The following is a 12,179-nucleotide window of genomic DNA, read 5'->3' as shown; positions in this document are numbered from 1 at the left end:
AGTTGCGGGTGCTCCATCACTGGAAGGTTTGAAGAAGAGATCGGGCATCCATTTGTCTGGAGTGATTGAGGGTTTCCTGCTTGAGCAGAGGGTTGGATTGGAAGACCTCCAAGGTCCCTCCCGACACTGTCATTCTGTTATTTGCAGATAACGTTATCCGTATTTTGTAAAAAGAGCAGGTTTCCATTGTAGCTTTGATGCAGAAAAAGGAATTGTCCTTTGCCAAGTTAAAGGCTACCGTAGAAGTCTTGCTCAGGGTTATTTGATCGAGAGCATCTGCAACACACTGCAGTGTTTTGAGGTCTTTGACTGGCGCAGGGGTGACCCCTGTGCTTTCTGTTGTGCTAAGGCAGCAGTTCTCAACCTGTGGGTCGCGACCCCGTTGGGGGTCGAATGACGATTTGCCAGGGGTCGCCTAAAACCATTGGAAATATGGGAAGCATACTTGCGAGTCGAAGAATCGTGCTCCAATGGTTGACTCCACAAGCCAGCTGCAGGCTCTTCAAATCGCTAGCCGAATTCGGCTTCAGGCGCGATGAATTAAAAAAGAGAGAAATATTTGCTCTGATGTCTCCTTCTCAAGCCAGCTGCAATCACTCACAATCGCTAGCCTAATCTGGCTTCAGGCGCCATAAACTTAATAGGGGAGGAGTCTCCGCTTTAATGCCTCCGTCCTCAAGGCAATCGCAAGCAGTTCAGATCGCTAGCCAATACGGCTTCAGGCGCGATAAATTCAAAACGAAAATAATTTTACGGTTGGGGTCGCCACATCGTGGGGAATTGTATTACAGGGGTCGCAGCACTATAAAGGTTGAGATCCACGGTGCTAAGGAGTTCTGTAAAAGTGTGGAAAACCCATGCATTGAATCAAAGAGGGTTCCTCAACCAAAGTTAGGCCAAATCAAGGAATGGGAGTCCTTGATGCTCTCGATGTGGCTGTCCAAGGAGCTACTGATACATTTCTAAAGAGGAATTATTCAGTCGGTCATCTGTACCTCCATAACTGTCTAGTTTGGTTCTGCAACCCAACAAGACAGACACAGACTTCAGAGGATAATTAGAACTGCAGAAAAAACAATGGCTACCAACCTGCCTTCCATGGAGGACCTGTATACTGCACGAGTGAAAACGAGAGCTGTGAAAATATCTACAGACCCCTCACATCCTGGACATAAATTGTTTCAATTTCTACCCTCAAAATGACGCTATAGAGCATTGCACACCCGAACAACTAGACAAAAGGACATTTTCCCCAAACCCCCCAATGCCATCACTCTGCTAATTCCCACAACACTAATTCCCACAACACTGTCAAACCATTTACTAAGACTGTATTGCTATTATTTTTTCAACCTTCCTATTACCTGTCTCCTTTTCTACTTATGAGTATAATCTTGTTGTTTGCATCTTTATGATTTATATTGTTTTATTTAGTTTTCTAGTATGATTTGAGTGCTTATTTAGTATCCTATGATTATCACTGTTGTATCTTATGATTCTTGATGAATGTATTTTTTAGGTACATTGAGAGCTTGTGTACTGAAGACAAATTCCTTGTGTGTCCAATCACACTTGGCCAATAAAGAACTGAATTGAATTGAATTGAATTCTATTCTATTCTATTCTATTCTATTCCTATTTGTATTATTTCTATTCTATTCTATTCTATTCTATTCTATTCTATTCTATTCTACTCTGTTCTATTCTATTCTATTCTATTCTATTCTATTCCTAATTTGTATTCTATTTTATATTCCTATTCTATATTCCTATTCATATTTCTATTCTAATTTTCCTATTCTATTCCTATTCCTATTCCTATTCCTATTCCTATTCCTGTTTCTATTCTATTCTATTCTATTCTATTCTATTCTATTCTATTCTCCATGAACTTGGTTGTTTTCTTGCAGACATTTTATTACTCAAACTTTCTACAAGAAAACAACCAAGCTCAGAGAACACCAAGGACCCCTCCTCCATTTCAATCCTAATCTAGAAATATCCCCCTTTATTGGTACTAAATCAAGGACATTCCACAAAAAAGGACTCTCAGGGGATGAACCCCATTGTTGTGTTCTGAATTTTCTTGCAGGTCTCCCAACGATCCTTGATTCCCCCATCGGTCATTATTTTGAATCCTTCCCACAGCAGCTGACATCATGGTAGCCCAACATGCCGGTCTCCCACCTCACCTGAATTCTCTTTTCCTTCTCTTCTTCCTGCAGTGCCCCGAGGACCTGAGACCCATGAAAGATGGGACCGGCTGCTTTGACTACTCAAAGGGGATTGATTGCTCAGATGGCTTCAATGGTGGTTGCGAGCAGCTGTGCCTTCAGCAGACCCTCCCTCTCCTGTGGGACCCAACCTCCAGCACCATCCACATGTTCTGTGGGTAAGGAAGAAGGGTTAATTTTCTAAACTTGGCTATCAGGTCGCCCCTAGTCCATCTTTTCATTAGGCTAGACATACCCAATTCCAGCAACCGTTCTTCATACGTTTTAGCCTCCAGTCCCCTAATCTTCTTGGTTGCTCTTCTCTGCACTCTTTCTAGAGTCTCAAGTCTAGAGTGACTAAAACTGGATGGAGTATTCCAGATGTGATCTTACCAAGGCATTATAAAGTGGTAATAACACTTCAGGTGATCTTTTTTTTTTTAATTTGAATTTATATCCCGCCCTTCTCCGAAGACTCAGGGCGGCTTACACTGTGTTAAGCAATAGTCTTCATCCATTTGTATATTATATACAAAGTCAACTTTTATTGCCCCCAACAATCTGGGTCCTCATTTTACCTACCTTATAAAGGATGGAAGGCTGAGTCAACCTTGGGCCTGGTGGGACTTGAACCTGCAGTAATTGCAAGCAGCTGCTGTTAATAGCAGACAAACTTAGTCTGCTGAGCCACCAGAGGCTCTTGATTCTATTCCCCCATTAATGCAATCTATCTCACAGTCTTTTTCCAAGAAAACATGACAGCCTCACACTTAACCTCACCTGGTTAAATATTTTTGCAGGACAGATCTGTCTCTCTCCCTCCCTCCCTTCCACTCACCTTCTTCTTTTCCTTCCTTCCTTCCTTCTTTCCTTCCTTCCTTCCTTCCTTCCTTCCTTCCTTCCTTCCTTCCTCCCACCCACCCACCCACCCACCCACCCACCCACCTTCTTCTTCTTCTCATTCCTTCCTTCCTTCCTTCCTTCCTTCCTTCCTTCCTTCCTTCCTTCCTTCCTTCCCTCCCTCCCTCCCTCCCTCCCTTTCACCTGCCTTCTTCCTCCCTCCCTCCTTCCCTCCCACCTGCCTTCCTTCCTTCCATCCATCCATCCATCCTTCCTTTCTTCCTCCCTCCCTCCCTTCCACCTGCCTTCTTCCTTTCTTCCTTCTTTCCTTCCATCCCTCCTTCCTCCCTCCCTTCCTCCCTCCCTCCCTCCTTCTCTCTCTCTCTCTTCACTGATCTTTCACTTTATTACTATTTATTTTTAGTCTGTTTAAAGAGGATGGGTATTCTCAGCACATGGGTGCGTTAAGCCAAACCTTTTCCAGTTCTCGGCCCGTAGATGCCGACCTTTGTGTGACAACTGCCTCGACGTCTTTTTTTTTACACTGTGGCGACCAAAACTGGATACCGGTATTCCAAGCGTGGTCTTACCAAGGCACGATGAAGCGGTACCGGCACGTCACATGAACTCCATCCTATCCCTCTGTTTAACGCAGGCAGGGAAGGAATAGGTCTCAGGAAGCCATTCTAGATGCTGCGTTTTGTAAACATGGCTAAAGGAAGCCTTATGGAAAGCTTCCATATTCTTCACCCGATGGGTACCCTGCTCACCCATTCACTAACAAGGGCTATTTCTCCTCTTCAGAGCCCTTGTAGTTTGTTCAATACTGTTTGTCTTGGACACAGCTGTGTCGACACGACATACTTCCTTTCCCTGCATCTCCTCCTCCCGTTTTATTTGCTGTTTTCAGTTTGCGGCAAAAATCTAGCACCTCCGCTTCATTTTTGACCTTCAGCAAGATGCGAAGGGTATTTTTCTGCAGCAGAAGCGCTTCCTTAACAGCGACCGCCATGAAACATCTGTCAAAGCCTGACACCCGCCAGGTGCTCAGGTGGCAGCAATTTTGTTGTGTTGCAGCCCTTGGCGGCTCCCTGGGGTGTCGGGTTCACCACTCCCTGGTTTTGTGTGAATTGTTTTACAGCTCAGAGGAAGAAAAAAAAAAGGGAAATAAAGAGGAGGAAAATGCATCAGGTAGAGCCCTGTTTTTCAAAACATCGGGAGTATTTCTAATTCTACCTGGATTGCCGGAGGGACATTCTGCACCCTAGATCTAGGTCTGGTTTTAATTTATTTTTCTGCTGAGACAAAAAAAAGGGGAGGGGGGCAACTGAATGACTTAATTAGCCAGTTGATTAATATTTACTTAATTAATATGTAACCAGTGGCATGAAGGTACAGTAAACGCGGAAACAGATCTTAAAAAAGAGGAAGTGGAATTGCATCATATAGAGAAAAGATCATACCAGTGGTGGGATTCAGCCAGTTCGCACCTATTCGGGAGAACCGGTTGTTGGAACAAATCTTATTTTGTTTTTTTCCCACTTTAAAGAGCTAATCCTGTAAGGAACTGAAACATTCTGGTGTTGTTTCTAGCCTAATCTTTATCGCCCTGCTTACAGAAACTGCCTCTCTGGTTAACCCTTATTATATTGTAACAGCTAAGGTGAAACGCCCATCAACGTGAGTGACATTGAGTAGGCCACACCCACATGGTCACATGACCACTGACTACCCAGCTGGTCATTACGGCAGAGAACAGGTTGCTAAATTGTTTGAATCCCACCACTGGATCACACTACATCTTTACACAAATACACAAAACCAAGCATGAAACCCATATGGGGGGAAAATGACATTGCTATAGTCCAGAGGTGGTATTCAGGTTCACCTAATTTAGACACATTTTTGAGGTTGGGCAGATGTGCAGAAGGCAGGCGCATACGAACTGGGCGCGCGGGGCGAAACGGTAGTAACATAATCTGCAACCCACTGCTTCTCTAGGCGTATATTACAGGATGACTGGAGAACCACCTGAAATGGGATAGGGTGCCTTGCTTTTTTTTTTTCAAAAAGTTTTTTTATTTTTTTATAAGCATAATAATAATTTTAAAAAAATCATTGCGAACAGATTATCAGTCAGGTACATCCTTAAACATATTTCAAATTTCACCCCTCATTGTATTCTATACAATATATTTTCTTCTCCTTCTTAAAATTAATTGTCATTTGCACGTATCTAATAAAAAAAGTAGAAAAAATAGGGACCACCTTTGGTGGGAAGGGAACAGTGTTCCGTGCACCTTTGGCGTTGAGTCGTGCCGGCCACACAACCACGGAGACGTCTTCGGACGTATTTTAATTCCCCAAAACATCATTAATAATTCTTCTATTAACTTCTTAAATTTTGCAAATCTGAACATATTTCTATATTACTTTTAATCAGAGGTCAGACCGTCTAAAAACCCTTTCTTGAAGCTGCCCAGCAATCACATAGACATTTCCATCTTACATAGGAGTAGTCCTGAACTCGCAAAGACTACTCCCTCTTGTCATCTTCCTCTGCCTCTAAATAAAATAAGAAATTCTATTCCATCCCATTCTGAAATATTTAAATGAAGTCTAGTCCCCATATTTATTTCCCCAAAACATCATTAATAATTCTTCTATTAACTTCTTGGATTTCATAAATCGAAACCTAGTAATACAAGAGCAATCAGTAGATTTAAACTTAATGTTAACCGCTTTAATCTAGATTGCAGAAAATATGACTTCTGTAACAGAATCATCAGTGCTTGGAATACTTTACTTGACTCTGTGGTCTCTTCCCAAAATCCCCAAAGCTTTAACCAAAAACTGTCTACTATTGACCTCACCCCATTCCTAAGAGATCTGTAAGGGGCGTGCATAAGAGCACAAATGTGCCTACTGTTCCTGTCCTATTTTTTCCTTTCATTATATCCAATTAATATAGTTATTACATACTTATGCTCATATATATGCTTATATATTATATAGTTATTTTCATGCTTATGCTTATATATGCTGTTGTGACAGTAAAATAAATAAATAAATAAAAATACTTTGACATAGCCCTCTTAAGAGAACTTCAAGAAAAAAAATTGAGAAGAACTGATCCATAGAAAGAGATTTTTCCCTTGAAAATACTCAGCAATTTAATGTGTCTACCATTATAATTATCAAATAGCAATAGCACCTAGTCTTATATACCACTTCACAGTGTTTTACAGCACTCTCTAACCATTTTACACAATCACCCTATTGTCCCCAACAATCTAGGTCCTCATTTAACCAACCTCAGAAGGACAGAAGGCTGAGTCAACCTTGAGCCCTTCGGGATCGAACCCCTGGCGGTTGGCAGAATTAGCCTGCAATGCTGCATTCTAACCACCGCGCCACCCCTTGTATTATTTCATCGAAGTCAACTTCTCAGAGAGGAAAAACATACAAAATAGTTTGCCTTTGGAATACCTCATTCCAAATTAGCCCTTTTGATATTCTAGGAGTTACCCTTCCACCTCATCTGGAGGAACTCCAGTTGTGCGATGGCTACAATATGATTGAGCTGGATTTGACCTCTTCTGTTGTGTTTTTGCACCAATGCTGAGGACTTTTCTCTGTGTTTGGTCTTCAGCTGCGTCGAGGAGTACAAGTTGGCTCCAGATGGCAAGTCCTGCCTCCTGTTATCGGACATCTGTGAGGGCCCCAAGTGTCTCAAGCCGGATGTGAACTTCAACGACACTCTCTTTGGGGAGATGCTTCATGGCTACAACAACAGGACCCAACATGTCAACCAAGGCCAGGTCTTCCAGATGACCTTCAGGTAAGCTCCGTTCACACCCGATCTTCTTGTGAACAGTGCAGAGGCTGTGTTTGTGTGTAGATGAATGCAGATTTGTTTTTCCTGAGGGGTGCACATATGTAAGCATCTGGAACGTCCATCTTTCCTTATTTATATTCCCCATTTCCCCCAAAGATTCTGGGCAGTTGTAAATAAATAGATAGATAGATAGATAGATAGATAGATAGATAGATAGATAGATAGATAGATAGATAGATAGATAGATAGATAATGATAGATAGATATGGATGGATGGATAGATAGATATGGATGGATGGATAGATAGATAGATAGATAGATAGATAGATAGATAGATAGATAGATAGATAGATAGATATGATAGATAGTTATGATAGATAGATAGAGATGATAGATAGATAGATAGATAGATAGATAGATAGATAGATAGAGATGATAGATAGATACGATAGATAGATAGAGATGATAGATAGATAGATAGATAGATAGATAGATAGATAGATTTGTTTGTTTGTTTATTTATTTTGTCATACAGTATATATAAGCATAAGCATGAAATAACTAAACAATACATAAGCATATATATAAGCATGAGTATATAATAACTATATTAATTGGATATAACAAAAGGAAACAATAGGACAGGAACAGTAGGCACGCTTGTGCTCTTATGCACGCCCCTTATAGACCTCTTAGGAATGGGGTGAGGTCAATAATCCCCCAAAATCCCCCAAGCTTGGTTGAAACGTGGGGGATTTTGGGAAGAGACCACAGTCAGGTAGTGTATTCCAAGCATTAACAACTCTGTTACTGAAGTCATATTTTCTGCAATCAAGATTGAAGTGGTTACCATTAAGCTTAAATCTATTGTGTGCTCATGTATTGTTGCGATTGAAGCTGAAGTAGTCTTCGACAGGAAGGACTTTGTAATAGATGGTTCTATGAGTTAAACTCATGTCATGTCGAAGGCAGCGTAATTCTAAATTTTCTAAACCCAGGATTTCAAGTCTGATGGCATAAGGTATTTTGGTGTATTCAGAGGAGTGGAGAACTCTTCTTGTAAAATATTTCTGGACACGCTCAATTGTATTGATGTCAGAAATGTGGTATGGGTTCCAGACAGTCGAGCTGTATTCAAGAATTGGTCTAATTCAAGATAGAGATGATAGATAGATAGAGATGATTGATAGAGATGATAGATAGATAGATAGATAGATAGATAGATAGATAGATAGATAGATAGATAGATAGATAGAGATGATAGATAGAGATGATAGATAGATAGATAGATAGATAGATAGATAGATAGATAGATAGATAGAGATGATAGATAGAGATGATAGATAGATAGATAGATAGATAGATAGATAGATAGATAGATAGATAGATAGATAGATAGATAGATAGAAGGATGGATGGATGCTCAGTTCTGTCCGCGATTTGTTGGGCTTTCAATGACCGGCTGAAGAGTCGAGCGAGCCATGGTGAGAGACAGCTGCGAACATGACAGCTTGCACAATGAGTTTTCTTCCAGGTTGACTGCTGAGTCAGCCAGTCCTTTCTCAGTTTTCTCTCTTCCCCACCTCCCGCCGAAAAGAGCTTGATGATCCTGCAAATCTTAAGGCTATTTGTGTCACCTTAGAAAAGCAGTGTGTGTGTTTTTTTTTAGTGGGTGGGTGGTCCGGAACATTCCTTGGCCTTGGTATCCTCTCTGGGGGGGGGGGATAATTAGGGGAAAAGATTCCCCCCCAAAGGAACCATTGTGTTGATTTGCAGCATGGGGGAAGCAGATACCCGTGAGCTCAATGGTTAGATTATGAGTGGAGTCTAATTAATAATGTGGAAAGAGAGAGAGAGAGACGAGTGAGAGGAGGGGCAGAGAGAGAGAAAGGGAGGGAGGGAGAAATTGAGAGAGAAAGGGAGAAAAATAGAGAGAGAAAGGGAGAGAAAGAGAAAGAGAGAGAGAGAAAGGGCAAGAAAAAAAGGGAGAGAGAAAAATAGAGAGAGAGAGAGAGAAAGAAAGAAAGGAGAGAGAGAGAAAAGGAGAAAAATAGAGAGCGAAAGGAGAGAGAAATTGAGAGAGAAAGGGAGAGAGAGAGAAATTGAGGGAGTAAGGGAGAGAGAGAGAGAAAGGGGGAGAGAGAGAAATAGACAGGGAGAGAGAGAAAGGGAGAGGGAGAGAGAGAGAGAGAAAGGGAGAGAACGAGCAATAGAAAGAGGGGGAGAGAAAGGGAGGCAAAGGGAGAGAGAGAGGGAGAGAGAGAGAAAAGGAGAAGAGAAAGAAAGAGGGAGGGAGAGAGGGAGAGAGACAGAGGGGGAGAGAGAAAGAGAGAGGGAGAGAATGAAAGAGAGAAAGAGAAACAGAGAGGGAGGGAGGGAGAGAGCTGGGAGATTTGCAGACTGAAGATGTTCCTGCCCTTAACCAACTGAGCTGCTGATAATAATTAAGCAGCTCAGCATTCTGTCTGGGTGGAGTAATTATTTCAGAAGGTTGTTTGCATCTTTTGCTACCTGCAAGAAAAGAAGAGGGGTGTGTGTGTGTGAGAAGAGGCCAGGTAGAAATTACAGGTTCAAGGCTTCAGAGATAGAGAGGTACATTGTCAAAGCATCATCATCATCATCATTATTATTTTTAAAAAATCAATTGAAGAGGGGGGGGAAATGTTGATGGACGAGGTTGCGAGGTGGAGAATATACAAATAGTTCTTGACTTCCAACAGTTTGTTTAGGGACTGTTCAAAGTTACAACAGCACGGAAAAAAAGCGGTTTTTCACACTTACGACCATTGGGGCACCTCCCCCTCCCCCCCCCACCGTCACGGGATCAAAATGCGGATGCTTGGCAACGGATTCACATTTATGACGCTTGCAGGGTCCCGGGGTTGTGTATGTGTCACGTCACGCGATCCCCCCCCTTTTGCGACCTTCTGACGAGCGAAGTCGACGTGGAGGCCAGATTCGTTCAAAGCCCGTGTTACTGTAGCGATTCGCTTAACAACGGTGGCGAGAAAGGTCGTAAAAGGGTTACAAAACTCCGTTCGCGAGCGCAGTTTCGCTTAGCAACAGACATTTGGGGGCTCCATCGTGGTCCTAAGTCGAGGACTACCCGTATTGGGAGAAGAACGCGGGAGATTTAAAAAAAAAAAACAGAGAGGTTGGTGTTTTAGGATATTTAAACCCTCCTGTTCCTATTCAGCTTCTCTAGGAAGGCGAGTTTGCCGTCTCGAGACCTGAAAAGCAAACGTGGGTTTGCAGCCGATTTCTCTTTCCCTCCTTATTTTTGTCTTGATGTAAGTTGGGTTGCTGACGCCCGGTTATTTGCCGTCAGTAAAAGCCGATGTGTGTGGCATATTGTGACACGCGAGGCCTTTAGCTTGCTTTATGGAACGTGCAAAGCGAGGCTGAACTGCCCCGCCAATCCATCTGGAGAGAAATAAATGTTTTGAAATAAGCTCCCTTTTTCTTCGTTCTGTCTGATTTCCTGCTTGATGGAAGGTTTCTCCTTGTCAAAAATGCAAATCTGAGACAGGCGGTGGAAATTTGTGAATATTCAGGTTTTCTCTCTCTCTCTCTTCCTCTCTCTCTTCTTTCTTTCTCTGTCCCTCTTTGTCTCTCTTCCTTCTTTCTCTGTCCCTCTTTGTCTGTCTCTCTTCCTTCTCTCTCTCTCTCTTCCTTCTTTGTCTGTCCCTCTTTCTGTCTCTCCTCCTTCTCTCTCTGTCCCTATCTCTCTTCCTTCTCTCTCTCTCTCTCCTTCTCTCTCTCTGTCTGTCTCTCTTCCTTCTCTTTCTCTCTTTCTTCCTTCTTTCTCTGTCCCTCTTTCTTTGTCTTCTTCCTTTTCTCTGTCTCTCTTCTCTCACTTTCTGTATCTCTCCCTTCTCTCTCTCTCTCCCTTCTTTGTCCCTCTTTCTGTCCCTCTTCCTTCTCTCTCTGTCCCTATCTCTCTTCCTTCTCTCTCTCTCTCTCTCTCTCTCCTTCTCTCTCTCTCTTATACTGTATATATATTTAAATGGGGGTTTAAATGGGGTTTTAAATTTGTATTTAAAAGTTTTAAGGCATCAACTGAATTTAATTGTCTATTCTTTTTGCTGTTTTATATGTATTATATGTTTTCTGTTGTTTTATTGGCTGTGAACCGCCCTGAGTCCTTCGGGAGATGGGCGGTATACAAATATTATTATTAATAATAATAATAATAATAATAATAATAATAATAATAATAATAATAATAATAATAATAATAATAATAATAATAATAATAATTATAATAATTATAATAATTATATATATATATATATATATATATATATATATATATATATATATATATATATATATATTCTTCCTCCTCTCTCCATCTTCCTTTTCTCTCTCTCTCTCTCTTCCTTCTCTCTTTCTATATATATATTCTTCATTTTCTCTCTCTCTTCCTTCTCTCTCTGTCCATATCTCTCTTCCTTCTTTCTCTCTCTCTCCTTCTCTCTCTCTCTCTTGTACTGTATATATATATTTATATTCTTCCTCCTCCCTCCCTCTTCCTTTTCACTCTCTCTCTGTCTGTCTCTCTTCCTTCTCTCTCTCTATATATATATTCTTTGTTCTCTCTCTTTCTCTTCCTTCTCTCTCTCTCTCTCTCTGATGCTTGTCAGAAAGTAATCTGGCTTCTCCTCTCTCAAGTGGCAAGCTTTTGTTTTAGCAGCGGTTATGTTAAAGTTGTCAAACACCATGTCGGGTCATTGAACAATGAGGGAAGAATTCTCGTAACATTATAGGGAAGTTTTGGCAAGTTAATTTCAAAGCCTTCGCCCAGCATCTCCCTTCCTGTTGCCGGTTAAAGAAACTCTCCAAATATCACAGGTCACAGCAGACAAGCTGGAGGGCAGCTGAGACACAGCAAGCAAACCCAGGCAAAATCCTCGATTTTACAACCGTTCCTTTAGTGACCGTTCCAACTTACAATGGCACTGAAACAAGTAACTTACGACCGGTCTTTTTTTTTTTTTTTTTTTTACAGTTAGAACTTTTGCAGCATCCCCATGGTCACGTGATCAAAATTGAGATGCTCGGCAACCGACTCATACTTACGATGGTCGCAGTGTCCCAAGGTCACGCGATCCCCTTTCTGCGACCTTCTAACCAGCAAAGTCAATTGGGGGGGGGGAAACCAGATCCACTTAACAACCGTGTGACGAACTTATTCCCTGGTGCGATACCCTGAACAACTCTTGACAAGAAAGGTTGTAAAACGACAGAAATTTTGGGCTCAGTTGTGGGTCGTAAGTCAGGGACTT

The 12,179-nt window shown here is 41.7% G+C and overlaps 1 protein-coding gene across 2 annotated transcripts in view; it reads left to right on the top strand.

Moving 5' to 3' along the window:
* Positions 1–12,179, top strand: part of ASTN2 (astrotactin 2) — a 479,279-nt gene that overhangs the window by 325,236 nt on the left and 141,864 nt on the right. For both annotated transcript variants that reach the window (XM_058159180.1, XM_058159179.1), the window contains exons 12-13: positions 2,226–2,392; positions 6,706–6,894. In XM_058159180.1, the coding sequence (XP_058015163.1) occupies positions 2,226–2,392; positions 6,706–6,894 (356 nt within the window). The remainder of the gene's footprint in view (positions 1–2,225; positions 2,393–6,705; positions 6,895–12,179) is intronic.

Source organism: Ahaetulla prasina, chromosome 16 (assembly GCF_028640845.1).
Source record: "Ahaetulla prasina isolate Xishuangbanna chromosome 16, ASM2864084v1, whole genome shotgun sequence".
In the NCBI taxonomy this organism is placed as follows: domain Eukaryota; kingdom Metazoa; phylum Chordata; class Lepidosauria; order Squamata; family Colubridae; genus Ahaetulla; species Ahaetulla prasina.
Note: the sequence above shows the minus strand (reverse complement) of the source record. Positions and strands in the feature narration are given on the sequence as shown.